The 15,527-nt window shown below is 36.1% G+C and overlaps 2 protein-coding genes across 4 annotated transcripts in view; both read right to left on the reverse strand.

The window, feature by feature from the left end:
* Positions 1-15,527, reverse strand: part of LOC105939480 (gastrula zinc finger protein XlCGF57.1) — a 29,208-nt gene that overhangs the window by 5,316 nt on the left and 8,365 nt on the right. The window contains exons 1-2 of one of the 3 annotated variants that reach the window (XM_036142215.1): positions 2,439-2,694; positions 2,106-2,266 (exon numbers count right to left, since the gene is read on the reverse strand). In XM_036142215.1, coding sequence (XP_035998108.1) covers positions 2,106-2,220 — 115 coding nt within the window. In that variant the 5' untranslated portion in view covers positions 2,221-2,266; positions 2,439-2,694. Of the gene's footprint in view, positions 1-2,105; positions 2,279-2,438; positions 2,695-15,527 lie in introns of those variants that run through there. The other 2 variants (XM_036142213.1, XM_036142214.1) reach the window with 2 other exon arrangements.
* On the reverse strand, positions 8,430-14,679 carry LOC105939482 (gastrula zinc finger protein XlCGF26.1). The gene is made up of 2 exons (XM_012881683.3): positions 14,209-14,679; positions 8,430-10,463 (listed from the first exon to the last, which is right to left on the reverse strand). Coding segments are annotated over exons 1-2 (1,548 nt in total). The 5' UTR covers positions 14,210-14,679; the 3' UTR covers positions 8,430-8,916.

The raw sequence follows: 15,527 nt of genomic DNA on the forward strand, positions 1-15,527 counted from the left end.
GCGCTGTAAGTTCATGAGTTAATCGGAACAAGTGTTTAGATGGACGCTAATCGGATTATGGATCATAAACCAGCCTTCTCAATCAGAATACAATTTCATTCTGGTGGTAATAATTTGTTGATTAAGCTTTAAGTTTTAATTTGATGGCAAAGTCTGAGTGAAGGTACTGTATGGGAGAGAGGAGCAGGGCTTTGAACTAACTTTTCGAGAATCAAGAGTCTTTATTGTTGTTGTGAGAGGCAAGCCCAAATTAAAAAAACTTAAAGAAAAACGAGACATAAACATCCCTTCAGGACATTTAAATTTTTTAAAACTCAGCACAAAAAAGTATTAAATATCTAACACCCTCTTTTGATTCTTCAAAGAAAAAATTTGAAAAACTTATAGAATAAATGTTCTTGGAAGAAAAATATGTAGAAGGGCAAATGTAACATGTCGTATTTACATAAAATGCAGCTTGTGCTGAAACAATCTGAAATGGGGTGGTGGTTTATTTGATTGTCAGCAGTGGTGTTTTTGCACTGGTTCCATTGTTATGCCCAAACATTTCCCTAGATGCACTAGTTCGAGGGTGATGTTCAACCAAACTGCATTTACACCCCAGTTTTACAGCTTCACTTTTGTTGTGTTAAATCGCTGTTCATATAGACAATATTGACTAATAAATGATTGACCAGCTGTGTAAACATGAACTTCTTTATTTGAAGCAAAATTATTTTATTACCTAATACTATTGTTACACCTAAGTAGCAACTTGTGTTTTGTGTGCTTATTAGTTCTTTCATTCCAAATGTTCAATTTCAGAAAAAACAAATGGAAATAAGACTTTTTTTCCCCGTCCGATTCATCAATTAATTGTAAAATAATCCACCGTTCGACTCATCAATTATTAAAATAATCGTTAGTTGCAGCCCTAATTAGCATATCAGAAAAGACACAAAGCTACAGTTGATAACACAGAGAGCACAGAGAGAAGGAGGACAAGAGTCAGAAATAACTAAATACACAGCGTTACAGTCGACAGGGAGGATGAGACAGGAAAGAAGACACAATAAGACTGGAAAGAAAAAGAAGAGGGAAAGAAGAAATGTATATATGTACTAATAAAACATCAGCACAAATCGAAGACGTTTAACCTATAGTTCAGGGGTCAATTTGGCTTCATGTTTTCTCATGTTTAACACTAAGGTAAGATATCAATTTTGTTTTGTTGTTTGCAGTTTCATGTTGAAGTGGATCAAACTGTTCTGAAGAGGCCGTCTTCACCTCCACTGTATGTACAGAATATCCGGGCTGCTTTATTTATTATTAGGGCCTTTATTACTGTACACTATAATTGAATTGTGCCCACTCTGTTTATATTTTTAGCAGCGTAATTGTGTAAAAACATAATATGTTCGGTGGTCTAATTGACATATTTTGCTGCTATGCAGGTTGGAATATCTCTGTACCTCCCTATAATCAAGTAAGTCCTGCAGAGTGAAATTCTGATTGTGATAAAATATTGAATAAACATATGAATGCTGTTGTGTTCTATCATTTTCCCTAGATTTGAATCAATTGTATAACTCTGTTTTAACTATTCTGTAATACATAACGGTACAATGAACTGTAAAAGTTATGTTACAGTTGTACTAATATTCAGCACCAGTGCCCTTTTTTTTACTTCGAGCACCTGCCCCCTTTAGGGGTCTCTGTATGGTCCTGTTCATATGCCCTCATTAAAAGTTTCTAAATCCACTCATGGGAAATGCTTATTATTTCCTGCCATTGCCATGGTGAATGGCGTTATATGCATTCCATTGATGAGGGATTCTGTCATACTCGGGCTTACGCTTAACTCAGGGTTGGTAGGAGTTTAGTTTACTGACTGATATCACCTGTTCTGAAACAGAAAACGCTGAGCATGACAGCGTGACGTAGATTTACTCAGAGTAGCAGCTTTCTACTTGGGGTAGATCGCCCGTTCTTTCTGAAACGGGGGCTAGGTGTGTTTTACACATAAATGCATCACTTCGACTCAGTCATCTGTCCAGCAGACCGTTTATACCTTTCAGCCAGAGCTGATTTGTTCCAATCCAGACAAACCAATGTGTGTCACTTACTGAGATCTTTGCTGTCTTGTTTCTGCTCCAGTTCTGATGAGGAGGCTGCAGGTATGGAGGACACCAAACTGAGTCCTCCAGGCTCCTCTGCTTCAACCTTCATCATCTCAGACATCCTCTGCACACCTGGGATTCTGCTTTTCACAATCTTTGTTTGCAACCTTCACATGCTCCTGTAGATCAAGGTTTCAGTCATTTAACCTGTATCATTTTTTTCTGCTGCTTTAAACTGAAATCAGACACTAATCAACATCTGATCAGATAAAGTGCATTAACAGAAACTGTAAATCATAGCAGAGCTGAAGTGATGCTGCAGAGCAGAGAGTCTGGTACCTTGGTCAGCAGCTCTGTGTCCTCTCTGGAACTGTCCCCAGTCTCTCGGTCCTCAGCTGGACAACAAGGTCAGGGAGGTGTCCACAGAGGATGGAGTCTTCCCCGCTCAGTCTGATCAATTCGGACTTGTAGCACAAAACCATGAACTTTTAAAAGCTTTAGCGCAGGAAACACTGATTAACTCCCTGCTGTTAGCTGCTTCAGGCAATTTTTCTGTCGGGACTTAGCTGATTTTGTTGTATCCGGATACTTCCTGCTCGCTGACCAATGACTGGCGAGTTCCGATTGGAAAGCGCGCTGTGCCAATGGTTAGATTTTCACAATAAAATAGCATGAATGTGTTACTATTTCCCATTAAAGCTGCGGTGGACTTTTATGCTCCCTGTGTTGCAGTTACTGGACCCTCTGCTTTCTAAAAGGTTAGTATAGTTACCATAAATATTTCATTCAAAATATCCTGTTGTTCGGATATTTAGTTCACTCTGACCAGAAAATGCGATGACTGCAACCAATATTTACTTTATAGATCTGAAGTTTTCTCTCCACTGGGGAAAGTGTGATGTTGGTATGAGTCATTCACACCGCAGGCAGGATTTCTGTCAATCTAGATCCTGTCAGATGTTACAGATCCATAGGAGGGTCCGCCTCTGCCCGAAAGTCTCCCCATCATCAACCATCTGAATTTTGTTACTGGACCTGTGCTGGCATTTTGGTGTTGATATAAAAGTCACTGCTGCCACCTTGTGGAGATAATTGGCTCCTGCAGGATCCAGTCAGCCAGGCTCTGCTCTGTTTTCTTTATTTTTTCTTAAAAAATAAATAAATGTATTATTTTTCTTAAGAAATTCTATTATTATTATTATTATTATTATTATTATTATTATTATTATTATTATTATTATTATTATTATTATTATTATTATTATTATTATTATTAACACGAGATAAGATAGGCTTTATTGATCTCACAGTGGAGAAATTCACTTGTCACATATCGGCTCAATAATCAAAAGAAGGTGCCAAAAGGAGGAAAGGTGCATAAGGTATAAGCAGTGTGTCAAGATATATATAGTGGATCAAAAAATAAAAATACAAAGGAAATAAAGCAGAGATATAGGATGACTATGTACATTATTATTGTTATTATTATAATAAATAAAAATCTCAGATGCTTATCCCCTTTGGTGGTGAGTTAACCAGAAATGAAGAAACCTAAATGTGTGACTTTAATGTTTTTTTTTTTCCCTCTCAAAACAAAGCAACTCAAAAAACAAGAACACATAAAATGAACATAGGATTAGGATAAGTACTCTAACTATGTTGCCTAGTTCTGAGCAAAGAATAGTTTTGAGTAGATACATTTTTCCAACAGATGGTCCAGAGAAAGTGGGACCAATTTATTCAAATAAGGCACAAAGAATTCCCACAAACTAATTAAAATTGATGGCCAAGTTAAACTCAACTAGATTACCCGAGTCCTTTGAGGGTCGGTGCACAGAGGGGATTTGTCCCAGTCAGGAATCAATCAGAAAGACGCATTAAAGGTGGGGCATACCAAGTCTCAACTGTTTCAAGTGTAACGGAAAATGTCATTTTAAACAGGGTTTAATGAAGATCCACTATCCATAAAAAAAAGAAAAAGCGCTCAGCTCAAACCTTACCTGTCATGGCCCCCAAAAAATTCAGGACCACATATCCAAGTGGCCTGGGTCGCATTTGAAAAAATCTGATCTGTGTTGTTCATGAAAAGATCAGATCCAGGTCGCATATGGGAAAAAAATTGGAATTGGGTCACTTCAGGAGTTTTGTGAGCTCTTCTACTTGTACGTGTCAAAATTTTGCACTAGCTTCAATCGAGCCAGGACTTCTTGGTTCAGGTTGTAGCAATACTCCAAACATGATCACACAAACGCATGGATCAGCATCTTAAGGTTGTTTTTTGAAACTGAATTTCTGAGTTTTGTGATGTTACGCAGATGAAATAATGTGTTTTTAACAGTTGTTTTGTGTGATGCTCCCGGGACATTGCCTCATCAAAGACAACTCCTAGCTTTCTCAGATTGTGTTTTTTCACTTCGTTTAAGTCACCTACGTGCTGCTTAGTGCCAGGAATCGCTTTGACACTCATCTGTTCCAAGTTACACGAAGAAACGCATTAATTATGTGCAAGAAGTTGTACATTTCCTTTGAATAGTATTTACATATTTACAAATAGTATATGATACATGATACTTACATTTAGTTAACAGTCTTACTACTACTACTACTGCTACTACTACTACTACTACTACTACTACTACTACTACTAATAATAATAATAATAATAATAATAATAATAATAATAATAATAATAATGTAAGTATGATATCCATTTATAATCCATTTGTTGTTGTTTTTTTACCATGATTTAAAATGTTTTTACCGTCATTTAAACTGTTTAATGTTTGGATATTGCTTGAGCTCCACGTTCAGACGGTTCCAAAACTTCACCCCAAACACAGAAATGCAGAAAAGTTTCCTTGTTCAGCTGATGGGTGTTTGGCATTGATTTAAATCTATTAACTCATAATCTCTGTCTCTATTCTTAGTTTCTGAACAAATTCTAATAGCTGTTTTATTCTTGGCTTTGGAAATAATTAGTCCTATTTGTAGACCAAGTATATCCTTTAACTTGAGTAATTTAGTTTTATAAACAGTGGGTTAGTGTGTTGTAGGTACCAAGCCTTGTTAATTCGTATTGCTGGTGGGATGGTTTGCACTTTAGTTTGTCATCAATATATTAAGAATTTTGTTTCAATATAGCATTTCACAATTGACCTCATTTATCTGTATTTTGAGCTCCATATTCAGTCTAAAATTTCCAAATAATATTTTTTTCCATTCAGAATTAAGGACAATCTATTACAGTTAAAAGATATGTTTAAAGTTTTTTCAAGACAGAAAATGTTGGTGTCATTGGCAAACAATACAAACTTCAGTAATTTAGATAATTTGCATATATTTTTTACATATATTATTAAGAACCTGGGAGCAAGTATTGACCCCTAAGGAGCCCCCCAAACAATGTCAAGAATATACACCTCCAAGTTTTGCACAATTTTGTCTGCCATTTAAATCAAATTTAACCTGCTGTAGCCTCCAATCCCATCGCGTTCCAGTTTTTTATAAACAAACAGACCAACAGTAATTTCCTTACAGTGAACAGCAGTAGTTTTATCGTAAACAGCTTCAAGTGTTGGCTTTCCTTGATTAATTTGTTTTTCAGAAAATATTTCCAGTCTTTTATTAAAGTTTTTGAAAATTGTGGTAACAGAGCTATAGGTCTGTAGTTACATTTTACTGATAAACCACTTTGAATAATATAGAAATATTACCACTAAAATAATGTGAACATTTTTAGAAATGATTCATGCTATGTTGTTTCATTGATAGATGGTATGCCAGTTCTGTTCCATAAAATCGTTTTTTAAATTCATTAATTTACTTGTCTGTTCTCACTCTATTATATAGTTTCAGCTTTTTTTTTTTTTTTGTTTAAGTCTTGTAGTTATTGCTGTATATTACAAAAACTGGCAGGTGAACCGTAGTGTCATCAGTTAATAATCCAGATTGTTTTGTTTATGATATAATTTGTAAAGATGTTGTCGGAGTCATTGAAGGGAGCATATCATTGGGGTGATCTTTGGAAAAAAAGAGTTAAACTGTGCATTGTGTTTATAAAGTAATTTGTATGTTTTTGATCAGTTGTATTTATTAAGTTTATGTTAAAACCTCCACTTGTAAACAGTTTTGTTGGTTATCCCAATAAATTTACTCTCCACTCAGTCATTGGAAATGTCTAATTTAAATCCTGGTAATAAGAGACATAAAACAGCTTGTGATAACATTTTTACTTGTTTTTGTACACATTTCTACTGTGATGCATTCAAGTTAGTTTTCAACCACAAATAGTAAGTAAGTAAAACTTTAATTATATGGCATCTCTCAAAATAAAAATCACAAATGCTTTACAACAGAAGATAAAAACACACAGACAAAATGAAACAAAGGCAGTTTTAAAAATATATGTTTTTAGCTGGCCTTTAAAGGTATATATAGCCACGTTATATGCTTTAAAAAAGACCAAAGCACATACTTCTATTAAAATCATAGACAAACACAAAAGCCTTTATTTATGAGCAAATTGAGCAAAAACAAAACATAAAACACCAAAATAACAACTAATATGCCAGCAGGATTTGATAATCTTTCATAAAACTTTGTTTGCAACTAGAATGAGCTACTGATGTACAAATTAAAAAAGTCAAATAACGTGGCTATGCACCTTTAAAAGAAACCACAGAGTCAGAGGATGGGAGTTCCAGAGTCTTGGAGCAACAGCTGAAACAGCTCTTTCTCCCTTAATTTTGAATTTAGTACGAGGGACAATCAGTAGGTGTTTACCACTGGACCTCAGAGCCCTAATGGGGCTGTAGGGATGTAATAGCTCAGCGATGTACACTGGTGTCTGTGCTTGCACAGTTTTCCTGTTCAAAACTAAGATTTTGAAATTCACTCCTTAATAAACCGGGGGCCAATGAAGTTGCATAAGAAGTGGAGTAACATGACAAAATTTAGAAGATCTTGTCAGGAGCCTAGCTGCAGCATTCTGTACAGACAGCAACTGGTCTATAAAGGTTTGGGTAAGGCATGTGTAAAGTGCATTGCAATAATCCAGACGTAATGAAACAAAAGCATGAATTAAAATTTCCATCTCTGGACCAGAGATAATAAGGCTAAGTATGGCAATGTTTTGCTTTAGAGATTTGGCATTATTTTCAAGAGTAAAACCTGAATCAACGGGAATTTCAAGGTTCCTAACAGAAGACTTAGCCAAGGTGCGAAGATGCCCACAGATCTGCTTTTTTTTTTTATTTGTAAGAAAGGTAATATTACCACCGGATATCATCTGCATAGCAATGATAATAAATATCCTTAAAAGATGACAATATGGGGCCAAGCCGGAGCAGATAAATCAAAAACAACAATGACCGCAGAACAGAGCCCTGTGGAACACCACATTAAACAAGACAAGAAAGGGATCTATAAGTAGATGTAGCCAAGAAGGTTGACCTGTCAGATAATACTTTAACCAATGTTAAAGCAGAGCCTGAAAGATCAGCCCAACACCTCAGCCTTTATTAGCGGAAGCGGAAGTCGGGTCTTTTTTAAGACTGGTTGGACGACGGCACTCTTCAGGCGAATGGGTACCTGACCAGAAACTAAAGAGGCATTTACTATGTCAAGTACATAAGGACCAATGCACCGAAAAACACTTAGTCATAAAACACTACAAGCATGCTGGTAAAATGTCCAGGGAGCAGGACGATGCCTTCATGTTGCTCATAAGCCTATCAAGCTCAGGAAGGGACACTGGCTGGAAGCATTCTAAAATAGCAGGCTAAGATGGAAAGGAAAATATTTTTTGACATTATACAGCAATTGGAAGTTTAATAACTAGCCTGTATAAATTGCTACTCTACCTCCAACTTTGTTCTAAAGATGTATATGTTTCAGATACTGTAATGATGCTGAATGTAAATATTCCTTAAGTTTGTTGAAGTTAAATTAAGTCTTCCTGGAAACTTGTTAGAATCCTGATTAGGTTACCACTAACTCAGATCTGGTCCTGCTCCCGTTCCTAAGTCAGGAATCTGGGCAGTCTGTTAACTCCAACTGAGGATTTCTTCAATTTTTCAAAAAATATTGAGATTACACAATCTAAATTCATTCTCAATCCCCGACACTGGTCAGATTACTTTCTATACAGTTTAATGGTTGATTTAAAACTCATTAAGGCATTTCAAATCGTTTAGCAGACTCATAAGCTGCCAGTCTTGTTTCTGAAAGCCCCAGACAGCCTTTTAGATTTCACAATGGTGTTCACTTTTACTTTAAACAGTCACCAAACTAGATGTCTGAGTTTAAACCAGGCAAATCTCTTTCAAAATGCTAATGTCAGAAACATGTGCACCAGATGTGATAACAAAAAGTGTATGCTTTAAGACTTTTTCCAGATTTTTTGACAGTATTTCCTTCAGTTTATATTGTTGATCTATTCAACTTGAGCTTCTGCTATTTATTAAAACTAATAATAAATATCCATGGCAATATATGTTTAAAAAACAAATCAAGCTCTTGTAAGGTATGCTATTTTTTCCAAACTGGTGTGCACATGAATGTGCATATAAATGCATATGAATATGTAAAATGGTAACATATTTTTTAAAATTATGCTTGTCATATAAGCCTAAGACTTCCTAGAAAGCTGTCCTAAGGTTGATTAATGATGACCCTGTGTAGAAAACCCTTTATTATGCTGATCAGTTATGCATCATGTTTCCTGCATCATTTAAGTTTTAACGGAGCACGTTCTACATTTTAAACTTCCAGTTTAAGGAACTATCCAGCTTTGACCACAATGACTAAAACTGAAAGGTTATTCTGGTGTGTGAACAACAATGTGTTTGTTCAGATGCTCTTGTCGTGAAAATCCTTTACTACAAATGTTACAAACATAAGGCCTCTCTCCTGTGTGGACTCTCATGTGTGTTTTGAGATTGTTCTGAAATCGAAATCTTTCTTCACAAATATTGCACAAAAATGGTTTTTCTCCAGAATGTATCCTTGCGTGGACTTTAAGATGTGTTTTTCTATTAAATCTTTTACCACAGATATCACAAGCAAATGGCCGCTCACCTGAATGGACCCTCATGTGCTGTTTAAGGTTTGCCTTAACATGAAACTTTCTTCCACAATCATCACAGGAAAACGGTTTCTCCCCTGTATGACTCCTCATGTGTGACATGAGTGCAGGCTTTAAAATAAATGTTTTACCACAAACATCACAGCTATGTCCACTCTCACCACTGTGAAATAGTTTGTGTTTACGAGCATAGGACATATATTTGAAACTTTTACCACAAATATCACACAAGTATGGTTTCTCTGTGGTGTGAACAACCATGTGTGTCTTTAAGGTTTCTTCTTGTGAAAAGGCTTTACTACAAACACCACAAACAAAGGGCTTCAGTCCAGAGTGGAGGCTCAAATGTTTTTTAAGAATATATGGACATTTGAATCGTTTTTCACACATTGTACAATTAAATGGTTTTTCTACTGAGTGAACTTTCATGTGCATTTTCAGAATCCTCCTTAAATGAAATGATTTACCGCAAACGTCACAACCAAACGGTTTCTCTCCTAAGTGGATTCTCTTGTGTGCTTGAAGGGCACTATTTACCATGAATCCCCTACCACAAAAATCACAACCAAAAGGCTTCTCACCTCTGTGAATTCTAAGGTGATTTGTAAGCTGTAAATGTCTTTTGAAGTTTTTACCGCATTCTTCACAGGTAAATGTTTTTTCTTGCTTGTGATCCATCATGTGTGTCTCCAGATTTTCCTTTTGGTTAAAATGTCTTCCACAAATATCACAAGCAAAACGTTTGTGACCAGCCTGAACTGAACGAGAATCCACTCTGTCTTCAACTTCAAGACATTTGTTTTTAACCAAACAGATGGAAGAGCTTTTTTCCATCTGAAGAGAGAGCTTGTAGACAGATGGTTTACCAGACTCTGACTGAGGTTCGGGGCCCTCCTTAATATTAAAACTATTTTTAGTTTCCATTTCAGAACCTGATAAAGGACCTTGCCAGTCATCATCACTGACTTCAGTTGCAGAGGAATCTGTAGCAATTTCATCAGCATCTAGCTGAATGCAGTATTTCAGATCTGGTTCTGGTCCCCCACAGTCCTCTTCATCAGGTTCGGTTTCCTGTTCAGCTAAGCTGCTGGTTGAAGCTTCATTCTCTTTGTTGTCTTCAGTTTTGAGGTGATGAAGCTCTGATAACTGAGGTTTCTCTTCTTCTTCCTCCCTAACAGTAGGCTGTTCTCCTGCATGAGTGATCCACTGCTCCTCCTCTTCCTCCTTTATCTTGAGAAGACTCTGCTGGTCCAAACTGGAGTTCTGTTGGACAGGGAACACTGAAAAACACAAAAAACATCTATAATTACTTATGGTTCGTTTACAGGTAAAATATCACAACAGTTTAGTGTTTGTTTCCTTGAAATGTAACATTAATTACAAGTACATGCATGTGATTGTCTTAATTTTGAAGAAATTTTAACAGAAGGAAAAAAAGATAAATAGCCATTTTGATAAATATGTTATATTATATAGATATATTTGTCATTAGAGGAATAGAGTGAGTTTCAAATGGTTTCACAGCATCCTTCTAGTTTGCAGGCTGGTATAATAATGTGGTCAGTGCTAAAAATAGCTTGAATGTGTGTTCTGAAATGGGTCAAGGAGATTTGGGTCTTTTCTGAGTTTTCCTCAGGCTAGACCTGCTAGTATATTATGGTATTAACAGTCAAGGTGAAGAAGGGAGTTTGCGTTTCAATCCAAGCGTCTTACGTGCCAGGTTCTAAATTTACAATGATGTGTGTGTCCAAGACGACTGCTTCCACTGGATTTCAGGAAGCACACTTGATTGTTTAATCATTATCAGAGTGATTAACTCTAGAAAAGCATGAGTTTTGTTAATTTGCTGCTCTGGAGCAGGTGTGTGTTAACACAAAGCCAATGATAAAAGATACAAGCAACGATTCTTAGAACAATGGTTCCCGAGGTCTGCCATGGGACCCCACCTGGTGTTGCCCTTGAACAACTGTGGGGTTTGAGATCCTTTTAGAAATATAAAAACAAATAGCAAAGATAAGTATGGTAGAGCAAATTTATGCACTAACCTTTAAAAACCTTCAAAGTGATAAACGCAATACACTATTTCTACAATGTTAACTAAATTAGGTTATATTGAAAACATAAATCCCAGAACAAACAACAGATGGCTGCTGTTCAGTGCTGTTTTGTGGGTTAGTAGTTTGGGAACCACCGTCTTTGAGAGGCAACTGTTGATACCTTGAACCTGAGATGGGTATTAAGCTTTTAGAGTCCATCAAATTATGCACAAGTGGAATACCATTAAGGACAACCAACAATATTCCAGATAGAGGAGCAGCAAATTCAGCAAAAAGTCGGATGAAACAACCAAGAGCTCTGCTTCTGACTCCACAGGCCTCAGTTAGCAATTGGTGGAGTTTGTGACAGAAGAGAAAGAAAAACACTGAACATGAATAGTTCATTTGAAGGGGATTATAAAAAAGACAATTTTCTTTAAAAAAGGGCAGAATGGGTTGTGTTGCAAAGTTGCAACTGAATGAAGCACAGGATATCTGTAACTATGTCCTATAGACAGATGAGACCAACGTAGAGATGTAGAAAGCACACAAAATAACAGAACAAACACCTCATAACAACTGCCAAGCCTTACCAGAACCATATGCTCCATTAGGAAAATTAACATAACTGGACCTGCTGACCACTCACTGGAGCAGATAAACAGTTTTGTCACCATACTCATTTTAGCTTCTTTTTTGTAGTTTATACTTATCTCCAAACAGTCTTAGGTCCACCATAAGCCATTCTCATCTATTTATAAAATTGTATGTGTATAGCATCATAATGTTTGGATAAAAAAAAATAATAACATATTTGAAAGCCTGTCATGTAAAGTGCCCTAAAGTTATTTTCATGGATTTACCCAAAAATAAACAAATTCAATGAGCAAAACAAACTAATTTTATTCAGCTTGTCATATGATAATATATTGAGTTCAATAATACAAAAGATTAACATTAAAAAAGAGTTCTGAACAAAAGAAATAGCAGAATTTAAAAAAGATAAATGAATACAAATCTAAAGGTTTATGATAGTAATCAGACCTGGATTATTATGTTGATAAATTATCGTCCAGATTTAAAAATATAAGAAAACTGTATCGAGTCGATGTATCCACAAGATGGCCACTACATGACAGTAGATGTTTGACCAGTTGGTTTATTGAGCCACACTCTCTTGCTGTGTTGTGCGTTAACCAGAAAAAAGGCGTTCTGTCTGGGGAAAAAAACGAAGCCCAAAAAAGCGACTGCACGTTAGGGTCGAGGAGGGTTAGGAGGAGGAGGGGCTGGTGCCTAGCGGCCACTGGGCAGGTGGCGGGGCACACCGTGGAATGGTTGCCTGTCCATCACAGGACAACACTGAAACATACAGGACAAACAACCATATACACTCACACAGGCTCACACCTAAAGGCAGTTTGGTGAGATTAACTAACCTAACAGCAGAGGTGGGTAGTGTAGCCAGAAAGTTTACTCAAGAGTAACACTTGTATTTGAACATATGTAACAAATTCAGGCAGAAGAAACACTTTTCTAAACTGTTTTTCAACATAAAACTTATGAAACCAAGCAGTTAATTTATATACATTAAGTTAGGACAGTGCAAAGTACTTCCAATAACAATATCTACTGTTCACTGTGGTTACTTGACCCGTAAATGGCTCGATGAGGTCTGCAGACAGAAAATATCATTAAAACAACAAAACATGAGTAAAACCTTAATATAAACTGTAGACGTGTGTCTCTCTGGTGCAATTTTGGTTGAAACAAGTTTGTTGTTTATTCAGTGAAGTTACTCACAGTGGATAGAGTAGCCAGACATTTTACGCAATTAAGAGTAGCGATACTTCTTCTTAATATTTACTCAAGTAAAAGATGTACAGTGCAGTAAAACTATTCCCAGAAGTATTTTGTTGAAAAAGTTACTCAAGTAAATGTAACTAGTAGTTACTACCCACCTCTGCCTAACAGTCAAGGTTTTGGACTGTGGGGGGAAGCTAGAGTAACAAAAGGGATGGGTGAATGAATGATTTATATAATGGGATAGTGAATATAGGCTGGAAAAACAAGCATGCTCTATTTGTATTTATATAAGTTGAACATTCAAATCCTGACCTTTAAAAAATCTAATAAAATTCCATACTTTTCCAGATGACAGGATTCATTAAATCAATGCAATGCAATGCGATGATCATTAAAATGATCACACAACAGTAAAACTTTGGCTGGTCGATTATTGAGTAAAATATCTATATATCGATAGACATATCGATGAGAGAAAAAAAGTGTTCATAAAAAGTTCAATAGAACAGTTTTCCTTCCTTTTGCATTCTAGCCTATCATGTAGGTTATTATTACAGTCCTTACATACTTCCAACCAATCACAAACGCAGACCCAGGAACGCTACATCACTAAGCTCCGCCCCCTTCAAAGACTTCAGAGAGCACAGTTCTTTTTTCCTTTTTTAGAAACTTCCAGGTTTGGTAAAAAGTTGGATGAATAAAGGGTTGGGTTTTAATTTAGTGTTTGTGTGTTCTGTATCTAAAAAATAGGTCGCTAAGCAACAGTTAATAATTATCAATATCAATCAATATGATTTCTATTTTATCAATTTGCTTTTTTTTCTATATCGTCCAGCCCTAGTTAAGCCATTTGGTCGTAAGGAAAGACATTTTTATTATATTAAATAAGACCTTGGTTACATCTGATGGTTGAAATAAAAATAAAGGCATCATCATTTTGTTATATATATATATATATATATATATATATATATATATATATATATATATATATATATATAGTACCGATGAGTTGACTTAAATCCACCATATCAAAACACGGACATAGATCGGAGTGAAAAACAGAAACATGGTGATGTAACAAATAAAAACTGGATGTGAACAATTGAGCCTAGATGTTGACCTACGATCACCAAACGCTACTATTGTGGTTACGGCAGAGCAACAAGGCTCAACATTTACTCACTTGGGATTCTCCTCTTAACAATCCTGCTGCTTTGCAACCTTCACATCTTCAAGTAGGTCAAGGGTTCAGCGGTATAACCCGTATCTTCTGTTATACGACGCTGGAGCCAGACGTAAATCATCCTCTGATCAAATGCAGAGCTGGAGCGATGCTGCAGACACCTTGGCCAGAAGCTGTGTCTCCTCTCTAGAACTCGTCTTGCAGCTCTAAACCACGAACTTTTAAAAGCGTCAACGCTGATTAACTCCCCGCTGTTAGGTGCTGTAGCTCCACGGAGGCTAACCCTTTGCTAATGAAAGCTAATTACATTCTGTACAGAAAAATATGGCAAGACAAGACAATGGCTGAAAACAAACATGTAGGAGTGAAACCCTCACAGCCGCGTCAATAATCTACGACACACCAAACGGTTTTGTTTGGGTTTTTTTCTGTCGGGAACAGCCTGCTGACGTAGACAATGTCACATCCGGTTACTTCCTCCTCACTGACCAATCAATGACAAGACAATTCGGAAAACAACTTTTTCTGTTTTTCCAGAATAAAACGTGTGCAGGAATCCTTAGTCTTTAACCAAACGCGTTATTACATTCAACTTGTATTGTTCCAAACATATTAACATTTATATAGCGCCAATTTATAGATATAAACAAAGTAATTTTACTTAAAAATAGGTCACACTTATACATACACACTCAAATTTGATGTCTATTTTATGAGTGATTTGGTTTATTGCTTGATTTTGTATCGTACACTTGTCTTTTGTACAGCAAGTTGGTTACATTTATGTAAATATGCTGCTTTATAAATAAATCAGACTTGAAATAGAATGCAATCCATTCAAAACACACAGCTCTCACATATTTATGGCATAGGTTTTAAACACAATTTGACTGCTTGACTTGAGTAGCACAACACAGGTCACAAAAGCAACCACAACAAAAAGAAAACAAACAAACAAAAAACCTCACACATACCTACACATTTTTTCATTCCTTAACATGGGTAGTGTTCAACATTTCTGCAAAAAGCCACATAACACTAAACAGAAAAATAAAATAAAAAACAAGAGCATCAAACTTACTTTTCACAGAGAAACACTAATCTTAGGAGTTTGATGACTTTAGCTGCAGCACCATAAGAAGTAGTAACTTTAACTAAAAAAAACAAAAGAATGAAAATTATTATAAATCAAAACCTCTGAGGCTGACCCGTTTGGTGGCCGGTTAGCCTGAGATGAAGACGCTATAAACGACAGTACTTAAATGACTCAGGCACACTTTAGAGTTACAACCAAGGCATTTTAATTATATATATATATA

This window comes from Fundulus heteroclitus, chromosome 10 (assembly GCF_011125445.2).
Source record: "Fundulus heteroclitus isolate FHET01 chromosome 10, MU-UCD_Fhet_4.1, whole genome shotgun sequence".
Lineage (NCBI taxonomy): Eukaryota > Metazoa > Chordata > Actinopteri > Cyprinodontiformes > Fundulidae > Fundulus > Fundulus heteroclitus.